A 21,884-nucleotide genomic window follows, 5' to 3' on the forward strand; every position below is an offset into this window, starting at 1 on the left:
GGGACATGGGAAGGCCCTTGGGAAGTGGTTTTTGGCACACCTGCAGGGTCTGGGATCTGGCACTGCCCTGAGCAGCCCAGTGGAGCTGGAGACACCTCCAGGCCTCTCCCAGCCCCATTTTCCCTGTAGCACCTCTGGACCCCACATTTTGTGCCCATCTGTGTGTGATGTCCTCAGGCTCAGCCCCCAGTCCCAGTTCCTCTTCTCAGCTCCAGTTCATCCCCAGTGGAATGGGAATTCCAGCACTGGCCCATCAGTGAAGGCAGTGAGCTTTGAGTGAGATGAGCAGGAAGCTCCAGCCCCATCCCTCCCTTTGGAAAAGGGCATAATGCAATCACACCAGCTTGGATTTTATTAGGAGAAATCCATGTGATGGAATTTTTATGCCTTGGGTTAGAAAATCAGCCCCATGACAAACAGCAGGAGATGCCTCTGGCAGTCTCGTTCCCCTTCCATCCCCAGCCTGGAGCTGCAGCTTCACCCCTTCCCCATCTCTCCTTATTAATCCCAATCCCTCCAGCCCAGTGTTTCATTTGATATCCTCACTGTGGGGTCCTGATCTTTATATTAATGGCTGTGAAAAGCACCTTGGAAGGAAACTAAGCAGCAAATGAACAATCACTGCTCATTAAATTTCTCCTCCCTCCTACTCAGCCCGGGCTCCTGGGCTCCAGCCCTGACTCACCGAGCAGCTCCAGCAGCTGACTCATGGCTTCTGCTCCCTCACACGAGCTCCTCGGCCTCTTCCCCAGTGTGGAAAGGGGAAATGGGGGTCAGCAAGGACCCTTTTCCACAAAAACACACAGAGCAGAGCCTGAGATCATCCCCTGTGCCTAAGATCCCTTATGGCAACAAGGGAGGCTCTCCGTGAGGAGCAGGGGATGGTGGCTTGGTTTAAGGACAGGCAACACCAGGCAAGGAGACAAAATAACGCCTTGGGAAAGGCCAGTTCTCCAGAAAACAAAAAAGGAGGATTCCATCATGGGCTCCATCACAAAATGCCTCCAAGTCTGAGCACAGAAACCACAGCAGAAATGAGTTATAATTACAAGTGCACCTGCAATTCCAAGCAAACCTCATTCATCCAGAGTAAAGCAATTTGGGACCCCAAACCTTGAAGTGGCTGCACTCTGCTTATTAGTCCTGATCAAATACTATTTTCTGAATAATACATTTAATGAGTCATGATGTTTGTCAAACACATGATTAAACAAAGAATTCCTGGCATTCGTGGGCTAGCTGAGTACCCCATGAATAATGCATCACCTCGCCAATATAGCTGGATATGAATAATTGTATCCAATATCTGGCCAGCTCGGGTATTTATTATGAATGCAATTTATTTATTGTATCTTACATCTATTATTTAACTGGAGGAGATTGTATTCTGCCTGTTCCAGCTTCCCCTGCAGCATTTCTCTGCCTCCCTCTGACACTGTACCCTGTGGTGGGAATGGGGGCTCCAGGGTGGGATTTCCTGGCAGGGGAATCTGTCCCCAATCCCGTCCATCTGTGCACTCCAGTGTGTTTTGCATGGCTCTGAACCTGCCTTTTCCCAGGCTGGTGGGTGGTTTCATCCCTGCTAAACCTTGGGTTACACTCAGGGATATTTAATTCAATGAATGGATGAGCCCTTTCGAGATCCTCCCACCTGCTGCTCTCCATGAAATCCCAAATATCTGCTGCTCTTTGAGGGGGTTGCTTCATTAACAAAATCCTGCTTGCCAGTGCAATTAGCTGGGCTGCCTTCACCTCTCCTTCACTTCGGGGAGGTTGGCCCTGCTGGCTCCTGGGGTCTGTCACAGCAAAGTCACTCACCAGCTGGGACAAGGCCCTCAAGGGATGAGGGAGAACCTGTCTGGCCATGATATGGGGCTGGGGGGCTTGGGCAGGTGGGGATCCGACACCCAGCTCTCTGGGATGTCCTGACAAATGCCACTTGTCCCCTCCTAAAAGGCTGCAGGCACTGGCAGGGTGCCCCAGACCAGCACCACCCCAGCAGTCCGTGCTGGACACGTCCCACCAGCTGGGCTGGGGAGATTTTTGGGTTTCCAGCTTCCCTGAGACATCTCCAGGCTGTAGGGAAGTGAATGCTGGCGGCAGCTTTGATATCTGCCTTTATTTTCACATTAAAGAGACTTTGGAATTGCATTCCCTGCCCAGCTCAGCAGCAGGGAGGCTCCCAGGGAATGGCCACTGCCCAGACCCATGGGAACATCACTGATGCTCTTTCAAGCAGCACCAGCTGCCTGGCAGGATCCTCTTCTCATCAACACAGGGAAAACCAGAGTCCTCCTGGCTTTGAAGCTGGTTTTTCCTCGTGGAAAAGGAGATATTTTGAGGAGGAGATGGATGGGTGAGGCAAAGCACCCAGTGCATGGAGAAGTTTCCTGCAGGAAGCAGCACTGGGAGAGCGAAGGGCCAGCTCACAGCAGAGAAACAGCTCCAGCCACACCAAAACACTGACAGATGGGCAGTTTAGATGGGATATTGGGAAGAAATCCTTTCCTGTGAGGGTGGGCAGGCCCTGGCACAGGGTGCCCAGAGAAGCTGTGGCTGCCCCTGGATCCCTGGAAGTGCCCAAGGCCAGGTTGGACAGGGCTTGGAGCAGCCTGGGATAGTGGAGGTGTCCCTGCCCAAATGAGATGATCTTTAAAGTCCATCCAGCCACATTCTCCTGCTGACTGAGGGGTCCCAGGTGGGCCACAGGGGTCTATGCACAGTTTTGAGCTTTGGGGAGGGCACAAGGAGCTCCACAGCCCCCAGCTTGGCCGGCAGGAATGGGATGAGGCAGAGCAGGATTTCGGTGGGGAAAAAAGCAAATCCAGCCCTGCACTTTTTTTGGTGCATCCCCCATCCCACAGCTCCCTGCTGCCTCCAGGATAAACAGCCCTTCCCAAGGGAGAAGCAGCTCCCAGAGCCCTGGAAGAATGGGGGTCGAGCCCTGCTGCTCCCTGTCGCCTTCCAGCAAACAACTCAGCCAACATCTCCTTACAAACCCATTTCCACGCTCGAGGAGGCTGCAAACTTCAAAGCCTGCAGTGAAAAAATACCCACCAATAATAACAACAAACTGGAGGCTTCCCAGCCCCACCAGCCTGCAGCACTTCCAGCATGACTAATGTTTTCCAAGTGAAAATAATAATCCACGGCGCTGCATTTCCCATCACCCTGCACACTGCAGACAACAGGTGGGCTCTGCCCTGCTTCACCTCCGAGCTGCACCTTTCCCCAGGCAGCTCTGAGCTCCTGGCATGAGGAAAATCACAAACCCCCAGGGGCACCTGCAGATGAGGAGGGTGGGATTGCAGCCACGGAGCTGGCAAAGCCCTGAGTCCTTGGAGAAGGATGGAAAATCCTTTCTTTGCCCGTGGATCTCACAGCAAATCCTGCAGCACGGCCCCAGAGCAGTGTGGTGATGGAGCAGCCGAGGCTGCCCACAATTCCTGCCCTCATCCAGGTGGGACAGAGGCCAAAATATGAGAAATCTTTGCATTCACTGTGTCTGCTCCCTGCAGAGCATCATTCCAAGCTCTGCCCCTGCCCAGCTCCACCCTCACACAACCTCTCCCAGCCCCTGGGAGATGCTGAATGCACAGACTGAACCAACAAAATAAAATAATAAAATAAAGACTTACATTCTTTGTTTAGCTGGACAATAATTCACAGGTGCCTCCAGGTTTCTAACAAAAAGCTCAGCCCTGAAAGGGGCCCAGAACTTCCCTGAGGAGATTTTCTCAGCAAGACACAACCACAAAACCTCAACATGTGCCTGTGAGAGCTGGGCATGGAGAGGTTAAACCTAAACCACACTGTCACTGTCATATTTTCTGGAAAAAAGGATTCTTCTCCCGGGAAGCTGAGATGCCTCGGAGAAAAATGAAAACAATAATTATCTGATTTTCTTCTCCTGTGTTTTGCTGCTTGGGAACGTGGTTTGGAGCTTGTTTATTCAACATGTGAATTGTTTTTACTTAATGACCAATCACTGTCCAGATTTGTCAGACTCTGAAGAGAGAGTCAAAGGTTTTCATCATCATCATTCCTTGTAGTCTTCTGTCTGTATCCTTTCTCTATTCTTTAGTATAGTTTCAATTTAAGTATTCTTTAATATTATATAATATCATAAAATGATAAATTAGCCTTCTAAGAACATGGAGTAAGATTCATCAATTTCCTTCCTTCGACAGAAGGAAGAAATCACCACCCCAGCCCAGCTGAGCAGGCAGGAGCCAGGCAGAGGGCTCTGAAGCGAGTGATGCAGCAGGAACAGGCTCCTCGCTGGTTCCCCCAGCCCAGGCTGCCTGTAAATCAGGTGTCAGTGGCTCTGGGGCTGATGGATGCCTGCAGGGTACACTCACCAACTCTTTGCTGGGGAGAACTCTGCCCTGCTTTGCTGGGAGCAGCTCCAGGACCCTCCTGTGGGGCTGAGTGTTGTAAATCAAGGGCGGCTCAGATGTTGGAGAGAGAAAATTATGTATCTGGCTCTATCATCAGAAGGCTAAATAATTACTTTGTTATGCTATACTATGTGCATTGCATCTGAACTGAATGTGCCTTGCACTCATTCTTGCTCAGAACTGCCCTCACCTCTGATTCTCTCATGGCTGTCTCGTGACAGTCCGGATTCACACAGGCCCTGGTAGGCCAAGGGAACAAAACATCCTCACTCTGGGTAAAACAACCTCCACATTGCATTCTACTTTGGCACAACGCAGGCACAGCAAGAGATAAGAACTGTTTTTCTTTCTTCTCTGCTTCTCTCTGTTCAGAGGGCATGTGAATACCACAGCTGAGCCCGGGGTGAAATTGTCACTGGGGTGAGCAGGTATTGGTTTTTACCAATATTACTGAATGGGACGTGCCTTGACTCGTCCAGTCCCAGCTGCTGAACCAAATCGTGGCACTTGTGGTGTTTTCCCCCCAGAGATGCTACCTGTGGGTCACAGCTGGGCACGTGGGGACAAGGCCAGGCAGGCCCGAGCTCCAGTGCTTATGGCTGGAGTTTGTTGGCAGAAGAGAGCCACTCCTCAGGCCTCCCTGGGCTGGAGAAAGGCGATGGTGAAGGAAGGAGTGGGTCCTGATGGAGAGTTTTTAATCCAGAGTTTTTATCCTGGGCCACATGGCTTCTGAATGCAGTAACAGCTCCACCAGAACCCTCTGAGCATGGTGTGCCCATCCTTTTACCCAGGGCAGGGGGGGAACCCAGGGACCACCAACCAGCTACGGGGACAGGGGGTCTCAGGTGAGAGGGACACCTGGATGGGTCACTGGCCCCCCAGGGGGTGCAGAGCATCCTTTAAACCTGCCAATCACTCGATTGGCACCCTCTGGAATTTCTGGATGTCAGGAGTCAGGATGGGGAAAAGGAGAGGTGAAAAGAATGACACCTGGGGAAGGAGCGGGGAAACTGAGGCAAGACGTGACATCACAGCACAACAGGGGGGACAGCTGGCTGGGGGGGAAGGGGGCCGTGTCCCCCCAGGATGGGGCCCTACCTCAGCGTCTTGCGGATCATGTCCTCGTCGGTGATGCCGTAGTAGGTGAGGGTCTCGTTCCACGTGGGGTTCAGCGTGTTGCGCAGCGTTTTGGTTCTCAGCTTGTTGGCCTGGGGGAGCAGAGGAGGTGGGGTCAGTGGGATTGGTCACTTGGGCAGCAGAGGAGGTGGGATTGCAGTGGGGAGGGTCATCGGGGCAGGAGAGGAGGCTCAGTTTGGAGATGAAGGGGCAATGGGTGCTGTCACTGTTCTGTCCCCAGTGTTGGAAGCCTCACTGGGGTGGCCCAAATCCACCCCTAATCCACCTGAGGGGCAGGGACACAGCAACCCACTCATTTCCAAACCAGCCCAGCCCCTCATCCTGCGTCCTGGAAACAGCCAGCCAAGTGGGAACTTGGCAGAGCACGCACCAGGATTTTATTTAAGCAGTAGGAGAGAGCAAGGGAGGGAAAAAAATCTTTTCTGGATTAAATAAAAAATGCTGATTTGCTGTTCTGGCTGTTTGTTTGCACTCCTGCTCCCAGCACAGCTCCTGATCCTGCCTGACTCCAAACAACTTCTTTGACAGGTGTTTTGTCAGCACCAGTAGCTCTGCTGAGCAGGAGGATGGGACAGCAGGGCTCGTGTCCCCTGGATGGATGGGACATCCTGGCACACAGCCACTCCCCAGCTCAGGGGACATGGATCTCCTCACTCCCTGAGCCCCTCTCATGTCTGGGGAGAGCAGAAAAAAGAGGCTAAGGCTGCAGATTTGGCTTCTCCACCAGGCTCTCAGCCTGGCACTGCCTGGCAGAGCAGCAATATTCCCTCTAATTAGGTGTCAGACAACTCAATCCCTGCCTCAGCTGCTGCTGGGCATAAGAAACTCTCAGCACACCAACACCTCCAAGTTGTCTTGTGGAACTTTATGGGGAGCTGCTGCATTCCCCACCTTGGGTTCACGAGCCCTGAGTGACGAGGACAGCGGGGAAGGTGCCCCAATGGCACCAGAGCCTGCTCAGGTCTGCAGGTACCAGATCCTGATCCCTGGGGCTCCAGGGATTGGGAAGGAAAGCGGGTTTAGCCAAGGGGGTGACATGATGAACATCACCCAGCTGCCAAAGCTGCTCTGGGAAGGAGCACGAGTGAGATCAGAGGAGCTGAGCTCCGGGAGTGCCTTTTTCTCCCATCTGGAATGACTCAGGAGTCAGCAACCAGCTCTGCATGGGGAATGAACCTGGCCCTGCTTCCCACACCCACAGGTGCCTGAGAGCCCAAATCTGGGACAGAAACACCTGAGGGACTCAGAGAGTGTCCTGCTGCAGGAAGAACTAGCCCAGGACAAATCCCCAACCCTCAGAGCTGCTCTCCCCTCTCCCAGGGCAGTGCTGTTTGGAACAAAGCACAGAGATGGGGCAGAGGGGGCAAGGAGAGTCCCCCCATGGCTTGTGGATCTGCAGCTCCTGTGCTGCCTCCCCTCCTGCCTCTCCTGCCTCCACCAGCTCCAGCAGAAATGCTAATCAATGGATTTACAAAACATGGAAATGACTGATAATATTGCTGATGAAAGCGCTCGCGGCTCTGTTTGCAGCGGAAGCTCAGAATGTGGTTAAAAACTCCCTCTGCCACCCTGAACATTAGGAATTAATCCAACTGAACTGTAACAAGTAAATACACCTCCCCCCCCAAAAAAAAAAAAAAAAAAAGAAAATCTTTCCTTTCGTGTGGAATAAGAGTGCAATTAATATTCCTAACACACACATCGAGCATTTAAATTCCATATCCCCGTCACTTACACCGAGCTCTCACCACACATCAATATCTTTAATTACTCTTCTCTCCAGCAAGTGCTGAACCTAAGGAGATGGAAATATTTCCCTTATGATTTATACTCTGTTTTATTATGATCTGAGGGATTTTAAATGCAAAAGAATAAAGGTAAAAAAAAAAAAAAAAAAGGGAATTAAAAGGGTCTGATTTGTTTATGGCTGAAGTTGTTTCACTCGGTGCTTCCCAGGGGCTCCTGGAATGCAGCATTCCCATGCTGGGCTCCCAAGGTAAGGAATCAGGGCTGGCACCTGGCTGCCAGCCAGTGGTTTCCCAGCAAGGCATTTTCCATCTCAGTAAGGATGGATTCAACCCCAATTCTTGCCTCCTGCCCTCTCTGAGCACCTTTCACTCAAGAAAATCAAGGTCTGGGTGCGGCAGCTCACAGCCCCTGGGTCAGGAGCTTCTCCCAGGCCTGATTTCCAGTGAGAAGCTGCAGCCCCAGGAAAGAAAGGAGAAGTGAAAAGGTTTCTCACCTTGCTGGCTCCGGGGAGCAAGTGCAACTTGACATAAGGATCAGCCAAACCATTGTGGTCCATTGGCTTCAGGCCCTGGAGAGGGAACAGCAAGAAGCAGGAATCAGGATGGCAGTGAGGTGCTGGGCAGGCAGGGTGGCCTCACTGAGCCCATCCTGGGCTCCATGGAGCAACTGTGGCTCCCCCAGGATTGGGGAAGGAGGGGAGAGTGAGTTCTGCAGGATCCAGGCTCAGCATTCCAGTCTGTGCATTGCAGGAGGGGCTTTGGGAAGCTCCTCACCTGCACGTGGCACCATCCACCCCTCCCTCCCTCCCAGCAGCGAGCTCTGCCACCCTCATCACGATTAATTTGGGGGTGAAGAGAATCAGTGCAGTGATTTCCCAGCTTTGAAATTACAGGGTTCTGTCATTTAATAATTGCTTCTGAGCAAACACACACCTCTGCTGTTGTGGTGCCACTTCCAGAGGGTGTGATAGCACCTACCTACTCCCAGTTATTCAGGAAGAACAGCTCCAGGCCAGTGGGAGGCTGGTGCCAGCCAGATGCTGTGGTGTTCCCAGAGAAATCCGGGGTTGCAGGAGCACCAATCCCAGGAAACACTCGCTGTGGCCATTCCTGATGGATTCTCTACGAGATCCTCACAGCTTTTAAAGGATGATGTGGGTCAGGTTTGTAATAGCGATGCCCTGCTCTGGGCAGAGGGAGGGCACAAATTGTGCCTCTGTTCCTCTTCTAAACCCCCTGAAAATTATCCAGGAGTGGTGCACAAACCCAGCTCAATGCCACACCTGCACAGACTGCATGGAAAACAACTCCTCAGGGCAGGGAAGCGAGTCAGGAGGGTGACAAATGGAGCCTAATTTTCACCAGTCCTAAGCAGGAATGAGAACGGCTCCGTGGTGGAAGTCCTTGGATGATTTCCAGCCTGGCTGTGGGATCCCTGCAGGAATTATTGCTGGGCTGGCTGAAGGAATCCTGTGCCTGGAGCAGAGCAGGGCTTCTCTGCAGAGGTACCCATCCAATCCTGGCTCCAGCCCGGGCAGGGAGACACGGCTGGGGGATGCTGAAGAGTCCTCACACCCTTTTTGTGAGGAGCAGAGTGCCTGGATGATGAGTGTGTGCAGCTGCCAGGGATCCAGTGGCAGGGAAGCATTTGTATGGACTGCTGGTGGAATGGCTGTGTGCAGAAGGAATGCAATCATCCAGGATTTGGGCAAATCGAGCAGGGAAATGCTGGGGGAATCATTTCCATGCCTCACAGGTAGGGAATAACTCAGCCAGCCTGACCCACAGCACCACAGAAGCATCTCTGAGCTGCACAGCTTTGTCCAGGATGCTCCTGACCTTGGGAGTGTCTCTGACTTGGAGCAAGGGCTCTGCTACAGAGACAAACGTGCTGCCCTGGGGCAAGGGAGGCCAAATGGTGCCCAGCAAAGAGGAGTTTGCTTCTACAGCAAAGCCAAAAGGATAAAAATATCAGCAGTGAATGGAGGTGAATCTGCTTTAAGGGCAGCCTCTGAGGTGATGTCTCTGGTTCAGAAGATGATGAGGATGGGGCAGACAGGGCAGGAAGGGGCTGGGCTGTCCCCAGACTCTGCAGGGAATTGCCTGCACAATCCACTTGTGCTCTCCCCAGCCTCCCTGGTCAGAGGTGCCCAACCTGCCCAGGCTGCAGAGCAAATGAAATCAGAACCGAGCAGGCAGATTCCCAGGAAAATGGATGGAGAATGACAGGCAGCTCTGTAATTCACCCATCAATTCAGCTCAATTAAATTACCTTCTGAGGAGGCTATTAAAGGCTTTTTTAATAGATGTGCTATGGAAGATGGAGTGACAGGAGCCTGGAAAATGGCTCCTAATGTCACGTCTACCTCCCTCCCGTGTCACTCGATACGTGTTTGGCACAAACAGCTGAATTTAACAGGGCTCTGCTTTGCAAGGATCCCTCCCACAGGGAGGACCCCCATGGGTGGAGGGACCACCAGCCTGGAGCTTCTCCAAGAGGGATGAGGTAGAGAGGGACAAGGCACAGAGTGTCCCCTCAGATCCAGCTGGGGCATCTCCCTGGCTCCAGCTCCTCCTGCTGCTGCTCTGATTTATGGAGCTGAGATTAAGTTTCATCTTTTCTCTACCCAACCCCAAAATCTCTGCTGCAATCCTACAGAGACCTCCAGCATCCCAGGCTCTGCCAGCTGCATCCCGTGCCAGTGACATTTAGCTAATCAATAGGATTTAATTACAGCTTGGGCTAATCGGGCTGCCGATTAATGCCACGCTAGAGGCGTCCAGAAATCACAGGAGATGGATTCATTCCATCCTTCACCCCACAACGAGCTGCCTGCCCAAAAACCAGCCTGGATAATTCCCAGGCTGTGGCATCCCATTCTGAAAAGGGGGCAAACTGCATTTCCACCCTGCCAGCCCAGAGGAGCCCGACAGCTGGAGGAATTTCCCTGCAGTGATAAATATTGATGAGTTAATACATAAGTAATGCTCAGTGCAGACCTGCAGCCCTCACCTCGGGTGGAAGGGAGGGAACAGCCAAATGCTCAGTGGGGTGGAGGCTCCTGGGTGTTTTCTGGCCAGAGGTGCAGGGAGAGCAGCCCAAGGATGCTCCAATGGGCAGCAGCTGCCTGGCATGGCCTACCTGGGGCCAGGAGCTCCTTCCCCACTGCCCTACAGCCCCCTGAGGCTTGTCCCAGGCACCTTTCTCCCAAAATCAGGAGACCACTGGAGCTATAGGACAGCACAGCCTGTGTGTCTGTGCTGCTGCATGCCCCTAAAAATCCCCTACGGCAGGGTGGGCTCTGTAGGACTGAGCACAAAGTGAGAACCTCAGCGAAGCCATGGCATGGCACGGCACAGAACCAGGTGTCTGCACTTTCACCAAATCCTTTTCCATCCTATTTTCTAGGAGGGGGTGATGCCCAGCACACCCCAGCCCTGTCCCACGCAGGACAGCAGAGATCCACACAACCCCAGGACTCCCTCCTGCCAGCCTGGCTGCTCCTGCAGTCCAGGAATGAGCTTCCACAATGCCCTGATTTATTCTCCTATTGATCCGAGCTGAGCTACAACGTGTCTGAGTTCAGCCGTGCCTGAAGTGTGACAGGCTGCCAGCACTGAGAGCCATCAGTGCGAGGTGCCTGCTGCCAGCCTGGCTGCTCCTGCCTTTCCCTGCCTCTTCCTGGCTCCTCCTGCCTTTTCCTGGCTGCTCCTGCCTGTTCCTCCTTGTTCCTGTCTGCTTTTGCCTGTCCCTGCCTTCTCCTGCTACCACCTGTCTGGTGACACCCAGAGTCTCACAATTCCTGCTGTGAACTTACACCCCTCAGAAACCTCTCAGAAATATTCCAGGCACAGCAGCAGGGTGAATTCCCACTTGGAGTGAAGACCTCAGCTCCTCCAGCAGCTGAGGGCTGCAGAGCAAGGAGTTGCTGGTGGAGCACCACAGGCTGGATTGGACCTGCTGCTCCCCAGGGTGATAATGGGACTCGTGAGGAGCATCAGCAGACATAAAAGTGCTGGAGATTAAAAAAGAAATAAAGAGAAGTAAAATAAAGGGAGAGAGGGAGGTTGTTTGGGGTTATCAGAGAGAAAGAAAAACGTGTCTCACGTGGCTGAGCTAGCCCAGGTTTGAATGGCTGCTGGCAGCAAGCAAAGTTCCAGGAGCTGCTGGACTTGGGCACATCCCCAGGGCGTTTCCCTGGAGGGTGACACAGCTACCCAGGAGCTGGGCCAAGGGTAAATCACATCCCAGAACTGCTGGGGCTTTTCCCCCATCTCCTCCTGTCCAGCTCTACTTGTACCAGCCCGGAGCCAGCGGGGTCCTGGCCCTTACCTTTCTGTAGTCAAGTTTTGGCAGCTTTCCCCAGGCGAGAGATGAAATGAGAGCGAGCAGATGGCAATGTAAATAAAAGAGAAAAATGGGAGAATGAGAGCAGAATGGAAATGAACAGGACTCCAGAGCTTGAATGTCAGGGTGGCCAGGGGGGCTCTGCCCTCCCCACGGGCAACACTGGGGTACCCCCACACCCCTGGGTGGGCACAGCAGGGACCAGGGCTCTCCTGTGTCAGCCCTGCCTGCGCTCTCGCTGATGTGAGATTTATCAGTTGCTGCCCAGAGCTCTCCTTTCCTCCCTGTCTTCCACCCACTCCAAACCCAATTAGAAATCTCCTCCTTGGCACGGCTCCCGTGTGCGCCGAGGGAAGCCTGACCCGGCGGATTCACTGGAGACAGAGGGAGGCAAAGCCCAGAGTCTGCCCCAGCCCTGCCCTGCCCGTCCTGCCTGGCACCTGGGCATGCTGCCCTTGCCAGGAGCAGCTCCAGGAGCGCTGGGGCTGATCCCTCCTCACCCATCCCCAAAACCCAGCTTTGGTGCTGGTATTCCAGCCATGCTGGGGTGGGGGCTGCAAACCACGAGCCATGGAGGGGAGAGAGGAGGCAAACAGCGTGGTCTGAGCCTCTGGGGCTCAGCTCACAGCCTCTTCTCCAAAACCCCCATCCCTTCCCAAGCAGGGATTGAGGTGTTTTCCCCCCCAGCCCACCTCTGGTGGTCACTGGGTGATGCAGAGGGGAACCCAGCAGCCCCCAGCAGCACCTTCCACAGCCCCGAGGCTGAATCAGGACCTCAGCTCGCCGTTCCTGCTCCCAAATGTGCAAAAAGCCCCTAATTGCCTCAATCACGCAGACGGCAAAGGCGCTGAGGCGCAGCACTTTGGGGCCGTGATTAGCAGCATTTAAAAGAGCCATTTATAAACCGACAGCCGGTCACAGTAAATAACAACATCGGGATGGGCTGCTCGAAAAAGCATCAATGCAGCTCCTCACGGGGATGAGCAGCCGGCTCCCGACCCTGGGAACGCCCCGAGAGGCAGGGATGGAGGGGAAGGAGAGGGCAGAGGTGCTGGGAAGGTGATGGAACCCTGGGATGCTTGGCACAGCCACGGGTCTGGTTCCTTTGGCACAGCCATGGACTGGGATCCCTGGCACAGCCATGGATTGGGATCCCTGGCACAGCCAGGGGGTGGGATCCCTGGCACAGCCATGGGTTGGGATCCCTTGGCACAGCCATGGATTGGGATCCCTTGGCACAGCCATGGGTTGGGATCCCTTGGCACAGCCATGGATTGGAATCCCTTGGCACAGCCATGGGTTGGGATCCCTTGGCACAGCCATGGGTTGGGTTCCCTTGCCACAGCCATGGGTCTGGTTCCCTTGGCACAGCCATGGGTTGGGATCCCTTGGCACAGCCATGGATTGGGATCCCTTGGCACAGCCATGGATTGGGATCCCTTGGCACAGCCATGGGTCTGGTTCCCTTGGCACAGCCGGGTGTCACCATGATATCTTTATGAAAATCCTTTGCTAGGATTTTTCTCCTATTCTGGCTGAGAAGCCTCAGAAAAGAAAGGTAAACAATAACTATCTGATGGCTGTGGAATGTGGTCTGGACATTGTTTACCAACTGGTGCATCTTAGATTGGTTCGTGTGAGTTGTTTCTACTTAATGACTAATCAAAGATCCAGTGGTGTCAGACTCTCTGAGAGCCACGAGCTTTTGTTATCATTCCTTTCTTTTCCTTTTGACCTTTTCTTTTGGATGGATCCTTTCTCTCTATTCTTTTTAGTATCGTTTTACTATAGCATTTTAATATAATATAATATCATAATGGAATAAATCAGCCTTCTGAAACATGGAGTCAAATTCTCATCTCTTCCCTCGTCCTGGGACCCACGAACACAACCATAAGCCAGGAGTCAGGTTCCCATGGTACAGCCATGGATTGGATTCCCTTGGCACAGCCAGGGGTCAGGTTCCCTTGGCACAGCCATGGATTGGGATCCCTTGGCACAGCCAGGGGTTAGATTCCCTGGCATGGCCATGGATTGGGTTCCCTTGGCACAGCCATGGATTGGGATCCCTTGGCACAGCCAGGGGTCAGGTTCCCTTGGCACAGCCATGGATGGGGTTCCCCTGGCACAGCCAGTCCTTTCTGTCCCCACAGCCAGGCTGAGCCCTACCTTGGCCTTGTTGATGGTGCAGTGGAGAGCGTTGTTCTCCTGATCGTAGAGCAGACTAAAATCCAGCGTCCCCAGCGTGGCTGCAAGGGAGGAGAGACGTGGTTAACCTGCTGCACCCTGCAAACACGGGCTGCCCTCCCTCTGAGCACAACAGGAATGCATGGAGGTGCTAAAGAACAGGCTGCAGACACCACAAAACACAAAGCACCCTGCTGGGAGCCCTGTTATGAATAGCTGGTGGCCATTCCCAGGCTGGCTGGCACAGCCCTGGGAGAGGAGCGAGATGCAGACACCACAAAACACAAAGCACCCTGCTGGGAGCCCTGTTATGAAGCGTGGCTTGGCACTGGTGGCCATTCCCAAGCTGGCTAGCACAGCCCTGGGAGAGGAGCGAGGGATGAGGGGATGCAGCTCTGCCAGCATTGCAGCCACAGCCTTTGCTTCCGTGGGCTTTCACCTGGGTTATCCCCATCCCTCAGCAGCCTGGCTGCAGCCAGCAGCTTCCTGTCCCCCAGGAGATGAAGGATGTCCCCTGGGAAGGTTTGGGAATGGCTGGGACACAGCTGAGAGCTGCTGTTGGCACATCCTCCCCTCCAGCGCCGCTGGCATTCCCAGAACGTGTATTTGTGTAGTGACACCTTCAAACAAATGAGCCACCAGTGGGATCCCTTCCCAGCTCCAATCTGGCTGCAAACTGTAAATTAAACCCAGTGAGGATGGAAATACTTTCCTGGTTAAAATGAAAAACACCAACAGCTTTTAATCAGCGCAGGGTTCCTTTATGGCATCCTCAGGATCCAGGAGTGGCAGCATCTCCTGGGATGGGGCAGGGGAGCAGAACTAAACCAAAGGGGCCTCAGCAGCAAAAGTCCTTTTGATTTGAGAAATTCTTTCCCTTTGGATGATCTGAGCATGTCTCACTAATCCAAAGCAGAGGAAAAGCCTTAAAAAGACAGGCTTCCCAAAAACACAGCTTAACCTTCTCCAAGGCTCCCAGGCCTGATTTGCACACCAAAACCTGGACATGAAGCAGCCTCTCCCCTGGCTCAGCTTCACCTGCCACCAGCCTGGAACTTCCAGGGTGGCTCAGGACCCAGCAAACCCCACTTTTCCATGCCCACCTTCCCAACAGAGTTTTGCCTGAGTGCTGCCCTGCCACCAAGCACCATCCCACCGCTGTTTCCAAGGTAACTGCACCTTCCTGTCGTGTTCAAAACGTGAAAAAAAATCCAAAATAAAAACCACAACAGTTTTGCTTAATATCAAAGAAGGGTTTGCTGACTGGGGGGGAGTTGGACAAACTTTATGGCAGGAAATAAGGTGATTTTTTTCTCCCCAGCATTGATAGCAGTAAGACACCCACGGAGTTTAAGGATATTCAGGGGACTGAAACCTTCCTGCTGCAATTTCACAGTGATCTCCCAGTCCAAAGGCAAAGGAGCTACAGGTTTGCCTGCTGGCAAAAGAAAAAATCATTTCTCCCAAGCAAATATCTTGAGTTCAAAGCAGAGTAAATACCCAGAGAGAGTTCTGCCAGAATAATGTACCCCCCTCGTTGTGCAGCAATTTCATGGCACATTAGCTCCTGCTCTGGGTAAGGCACAAATCAGAGGGGTTTTACCTGCCAGGGGAAGATGAGGGGTGAGCCCAAACCTTGTGCACCGTCTCTGGGTCTGGCTCAAATGAGCATTTCCAGAGTAATTCCCAGCTAAAGCCCCTGCACACCCTGCAGGGAGGGAGGACCAGCAGTGCTCTGGGTGCTCTCAGCCACGGGCAGCTTGAGGATGGCAGCGTGAGAAGCTGGAGGCTCCACAAACCAAGTCAGCAAAACTTCCCAAATCTGCATTTTTCACTCAAGAGCGGAAGATGAAACCTCCGGTTTCGGAGCCTCATCATTTCCACCTGCCCTTTAATCAGCATTTCCTGCCAGCCCCACTGCTCTGCCCTCCGAGTTCAAGCTGTTATTTTATTTTTATCACAGAAGGGGGCCCGCGGTTCAGCCTGCTGGATCTGGCAATTTATAAAACAAATTAAAAAGCTTGGCAGGCAAACAGAGTTCGGCCAGGAAACACTGACAGAGCCCCAGCCTGCCCCAGGGGAGAGGGCAGTGGGGAGCCCTGCTCCAGCAAGACAGAAAAACCTAAAATCACCTTCCCAACAGCAGCAGGAGCTTGTTCTGCAGGTGGGAGCTCAGGTGCTGCTCCCAGCTCTGGCAGTCCATCAGCAAACATCCAGCAGCTCCCATTCCTCCCCGAGCTGCCAGGGGTGGGAGGGCACAGCCAGGAGTGCAGGGCTCCTGTCCTGGCTCTGCTCCAGTCCTGGAGGGGTTTTCCTCTAAGCAGAAAGGGTTTTTTTGTGGATGGTGAGTCTCAGTTCCTGAGGAAGGGTCTGTCCTTGGGCAGAGGGATGTGGAAATGCCAGCACAACGCGTGCTAATTGCTTAAAAATGTGGCTGTTTGATAAACGGGAGGAGGAAAAGTTTGCCAAAAAAGGGGTTTGGCAGCCAAGGTGCTGCTGTGGAGCCGGAGGCCAGCACTGCCACCAGAGCCAGGAGCCAGCAGATGCCCAGGACATGTTCAGGACACGGTGACAGTCCCACAGCCTCTGGTACATGCTGGGAATGCACATCCAGGGATGGATCTGGCACAGCCAAGGCTCAGCCAGGGCTGAGGATGTGGCAGGAGAACTCCAGCTACACCAGGGGTAGAAGCCACCCCTGCACCCCACAACAGCTCCCTGTGAAGCCCCAGGAGCCCCATGCCAGCCCTGTGCTCCTGCACAGGTCAGCACAAGCCAGCATTACCAGCCCAGCACTGCTCCCACTCCTGCAAAGCCCAGCAGCACATCCAGCCCTGGCTGTGGGAATCCTGCATCCCCAGCTGGCAGGATTGGGCCCAAAACCTCTGCAGAGCAACCTAATCCCCCTTCTTTAATTGCTTTCCCCCTCCCACTCGAGATGCAGCTCGATTGTGATCTTAATTAGGGGAGCAAGTACCTAAAAAAGAAAAGGGCAGCAATTAGACTCAAAGCACTGTTACCAGGATTATTTAACTCGACTGGGCTATTCTGAACACTGCCCTCTAATCACAGAGGCTGCAAATAAAAAATATAAATAAATGCCTTTGTCAGGCTTTACAAAGGCAGCTTGGCGCTCTCCAGACAGCAGGCAGGATGTATCATTATTATTACAATTATTCTGCTCCAATGATAAAATAACCATTAGGAAAACTGAACTCATTAGCAGGTTCTGACCCTCTTTCCTCTCCATGAGCTGGGAGAGATTGATGGGAAGGCGCTGGCCAGGGCCTGCCTTTTACCACGGGCTCTAAAAGGAAAAATAAACCCAACTTGCACGGGAAGGTGGCCTCTTCTCCCACTGACCTTTGGGCGTTTTGATTAATTCAGTGGGCCAGGGGGTGATTAGAGGGCAGCAGGAGCAGCAGATGTGTCCGTGGGCTCGGGCAGCCCCGCCGAGTCGGCAGGAATTTATTGTTTATTGCTGACATTTCCCGGCTGAGCCCAGGGTGAGGCCAGCCTGAAGGAGCTTCTATTTATACCTGTGGGATGAGAGGCAAAAATGTGGTGATGAATCTGTGCTCTGCTCCCTTCCCCAGGCCCTGTCCTTGCAGGGCCGTGCTGGGTGGCAGAGCCGCCCTCTCCGAAGCCTGGGATGCTCCAAGGAAAAGAGTTTCACATCCCAGGACGTGGAAGAGCCACTGACACTCCCAGAAAAAGCTTCAGCAAAGCCTGGAAGCGATGATGGAGCACACTCCTTACTTTCCCAAGGCAGGTGTGACTGCCATTAGAAAGCCCAGCAAAGCTCCACAGGAGGAGAAGTTGAGGTGTGCAGACAAAAACCCCACTATAGAACTAATTAAAAAGAAGTCCAAAAAGCCTTAAGTCCCTCTGCTTATCAGCATTGCTGCTCCCAAGATAATCTGCTCACGGATTTTGTGCCAGGGAGATCAGAGTGGAGCAGTAAAAAGACTGCTGGGGATTGTCTGGATTAGCTCTCCCTTACAGAAAGCACAGGTTCAGTAACCTTCAGACTGGGTATTTTTTAATGCACTATAAAAGATAGGTCCCTATTCTTCCATTGCTTTAATTTTCCCTTGCAATGGAGATAATTTTAAAGGTCCTGAAAGGCAGCAGGTAATTCTGTGCACTTACAGCCCCATATAAAATGTTGGTAAATGACTCCTCAGGAGGAACAGAAATTATCTCCTGCCATTTCCAAGCCAAGCTGCTAGAAGAACATTTTGGTGGGTGGCTGTGTGTGTGCTCCTGCCTCCCTGAACACACCCAGTGGCACACCACAGGACTCTGATCTGTTGCCAGCAGGGCAGGACATTCCCAATCCTACAAAAAACCCCAGCAGGGACCAGATCCAGCACACAGGCAGGAGACCTTCCCTCCTCAGGAGATCCAGGAGCAAGGAACAAACACAACTTCTCTCTCTTGCAATGTTCCCTGCCTGGCCGTGGGTTTTTCACTTAAAATTTGCAGCAATTAATATTTCTTCATTTTGGAGAAGCGGCGCCAGCCCCTGGTAAGCTCTGGAGCAGGGAGCTGCTTCTTCATGGGGTTGGTTGATGGATGCTCATCAGCTCTTCTGTCTTCTCCAGGAGGAGTGTTCAGAGGAACACTTATCTGCTCAGAACAGTTCAGAGATGCAATTACGTTTTACAGCACTAAATGGTCCCTGATGTCAGCAGCAATTAGACTTTCAGCAATTTCAGTTTAGAGATGGCCTTCAAATCTCTCCCGCTCTCCTCCTTTAATGAAGTACAATATTGCAATTAACAACCCCCCCAAAATTGCCTTCAGTGTTAAATACAAAGAGGAGAGATCAGGGAAGCCCTTGGGCTCCAGCATGGTGGAACAAGGGGTGTCAGCTCTGTCTCTCCTGGATCTGGGAAAGGTGAAGGGCTGGGCAGGCTGCGGGAGGAGGGAACCTCGTTATCCAGCAGCTGCGGGGCTCCTTCATTAGCAGAGGTGCCAGAGGCCACAGCCCATATGCTGCTTCCCTGGGTGTTGGAGGAGGGATGCCCAGACAAACCCTGCTCATCCCCTCGTGTTTTTTCCTCTCCTGGTGCCCCATGTTCACCTGAGCACTCTGGGGTGTCTCTGCCCGTGGGCAATCCCTGGGAAGAGGAAGGCTCCTCGCAGGACCAGGATGTGCAGCCTGCGCCTGGATCACTGCTGGGATGGTCAGCAGGAAGGTGTGAGAGCTCCCCCACAGCAGCACATCCCAAATATCTGTCTGTCCCACAGGAAAGCAGGCAGGAGCTGGTCCAGAGTCACCCCCTGGACACCTCGGTGTGACCCTGCCCAGTAGCTGCTCGCATTTCTCCAGCACAGGCAGCTGGGGCTGTGCTCTGCTTGGCAAAGCCGTGCTCTGCTGAAATCTGTGGTGGTTTGTTTAGTTTCCTGAGCGAGAAAAATACTTCTTTTGGCCTTATCTGGATTGAAAAGACGATTCAAAGCTTATAAATAGCAGTGGCAGCATATGCTAAGGAGCTGTGTTTCAGAAGTAAATACCCTGCTCGTTCCTCGCCGTCTCCTCTGCCTCCCCCTGTCTGGCCAAAAGCACTGCCAGGTGACTTGCAAACCCTGCACCCCTTCAGACCTTCCTCTTTCTTTACATCTTCAAGCAGCCAGTAATTAATATCTCCGTGATGGCTTTGCCTGCCTAATTATCTTCTTTGCTCAAAATAAGAGTCATCCTAAATAACTTGTGTGGCGCTGCAGGCGTCACGAGCCGCCGCGCACCAGGACTGGCCTCTCAGCTGCACTTTGGAGAAGTGGTTTTCATGCTGCTGCAGCTCCAGAGCTCAGGAGGCTGCTCTTCCATGAATAAAACTGGGCAAGAGGTGGAATTGGATGGGTTTGTGTACACAGGAACAGTCCCAGAGCGCTGGCAGGAGCAGAATGGGGCAGCATTTCCAGGGATACCGGCTCCCGCTGCAGCCCGTGGCTCCCAGGATCTCTCCTCACCTGAAAACTCAGAGCCAAACACATTTGGAGGAGAAAAGGAATTCCAGTGTGACCAGAGCCTCTTTCCAAAGCCAAACAGCAGCTCAGGGAGCGGGGCATTTCTCCAAGGGCTGGAAACTTGATTGCCTGTGAAAGGAGGATGGCTGCTCCCTCCAGGGCTATCCCTGGCGAGAAGCCCTGGCAGTGCTCCCTCTCAGGGCCTGTCTCTACCTCTGCTCGTGCAGGGCTTTCTTTAAAAATCCCTCAGGTACACATTCCTGCTGGTGCTGAGGAGGGGAAGGTGCAGGCAGTGGAGGGGCAGCAGCATTTGGGTGAAATCGGTGGAGATGGGAGGCGAGAGCCAGCTCCTCGCAGGTGGCACATTGCCATCTAGCTGGCATTTGCTTCTTTTCCTTGCACACCAAGTTTCCCTGGCACTGTGCTGGGTGGGAAGCATCCCTGGTGGCTGGGGACCCCAGGGAGCTGCTGCTGTCACAGGGTACCAGCCAGGGGAGCCAAAAATGAGGTGACAGCCAGGTGTCTTGAGGCAGCAGGAGCCAATTCCCCCTCCCAGCCTCCTGCCTGGTCCTCTCAGCTCACAGCAGATGCTGGTCCAACAGCACCAAACCATCCTTCTGCAGCAAATACACATTTCCCACTTCTCCTGCCTCATTCCTTCCACCTCCTCAGCAGCTCTGCTGGGGACAAACCTGCTGCAGGAAGGGTCCTGCTTTGCCAGGGCAGCGGTGAGTCCCTCTGCCAGGGTCTCCCAAGGGCCCTGGGATGGCAGTGGGTGCCCACCACAACCCTGCAAACCCTCACTGCTGGCAGGTCTGATGGGAAAAGCTGGCTCCATGAAATTCCCAGTGATCCCAGAGCCAGCCCAGATGTCTCCACTCATTTTTTGCTGTTTTGGTTCCCTGCCTGCTCCCTGCCACTCGCTGCATTCAACAGGCTGCTGGAGAGGCGTCCAGAACCACAAACCTGAGCTTCCCATGGCTGTCCCCACCTGTCCTCCCAGCTCAGCCAGGTCCCTGCCCATCTCTGCGAGGATTCTACCTGCTTTCCTCAGCCTGGGGGTTCTCGGTTTTCCAGAGCACCAATTCCATGCACGCACTCACATCCCCCCTGCCACATCCCTGCTCCACACCAGGTGCCACACCTGGGTCAGGCCACCCTCCCTGGATGGCAGCAGGCACTGCAGCTCCCACGGCCTCCACAGACACAACAGGGTTTGCTGGTGGGGTCTGGAGCACAGCTCAGCAAAGGATTAAAGAACAGGGTGCAGCCAGGTGAGCAGCAGCAGGGCCAGGCAGGACTTACCCTGCCCTCTCCCCACAGCCCTGCTGGGGCTCTGGAATTCGGGCTGGGATGGCAGCTCAGGTCCTGCTGGAAAAACCCCAGAACGCCCAGGCTGGAGCAGTAACTCCAGGCAGGAAGGAGCTTGGGGAAACCCAGACAATTGCTGCATTTCTCCAGGCAGGGGCAGCTCTCCTCCTCCCACCCAGGAGCATCGCCCTGGCACTGGAGGAGGGAAACCCACAGATAGGTGGGACAAACAGGAGGGAGCCGTTCAATCCTCCTCCTCCTCCTCCCCATGGATCCTGCCACGGCAAAATCCCTCTCCCTGAACCTCTCCAGAGCTGGGCTGGGAGCATCTCTGAGGAGTGAGGAGAGATCTGCCTGGCAAAACCTCAATTTGTGAGTGCTGCACCCAGCTCTGACACCACCATCCCCAGAGGCCCCCTGAGCCCCCTGCACCCCGTGTGCCCCCCAAGGGGACTGACACCACCGACACCCCAGCGCTGTCCTGACGTGCAGGCACAGACAGGTTCTCCAGGGGAAATTTAGTGCAGGTGACTAATGCAGCAGCCCTGAATCACCCTCCAGAGATGTGGGGGAGCTCCACGACACTCCCCAGCGTGGCTGATGGCTCCAGTCAGGCTGCAGGATCCCCTCCCTGCTCCCAGCCTGGGGAATGGGTACAGGCAGCTCTTGCCTGGATTTACAACTTGGCTGCTGAACATGGAGGAGTGACAGTCCCATCCTGCACATTCATGCCAGCCAGTGTCCTCAGGGTGTCTGGGCCACCCTGTGCTGTCCCCA

General features: G+C 53.7%; 1 protein-coding gene across 1 annotated transcript in view; it reads right to left on the bottom strand.

Annotated features, from left to right (window-relative positions):
* The window catches only part of DOC2B (double C2 domain beta), a 29,117-nt gene that overhangs the window by 5,213 nt on the left and 2,020 nt on the right, over positions 1-21,884 (bottom strand). The window contains exons 2-4 of the mRNA XM_041482820.1: positions 13,803-13,882; positions 7,780-7,854; positions 5,499-5,608 (exon numbers count right to left, since the gene is read on the bottom strand). Of these exons, the coding sequence (XP_041338754.1) occupies positions 5,499-5,608; positions 7,780-7,854; positions 13,803-13,882 (265 nt within the window). The remainder of the gene's footprint in view (positions 1-5,498; positions 5,609-7,779; positions 7,855-13,802; positions 13,883-21,884) is intronic.

Source organism: Pyrgilauda ruficollis, unplaced genomic scaffold, assembly GCF_017590135.1.
Source record: "Pyrgilauda ruficollis isolate IOZ18807 unplaced genomic scaffold, ASM1759013v1 scaffold59, whole genome shotgun sequence".
In the NCBI taxonomy this organism is placed as follows: Eukaryota; Metazoa; Chordata; class Aves; order Passeriformes; family Passeridae; genus Pyrgilauda; species Pyrgilauda ruficollis.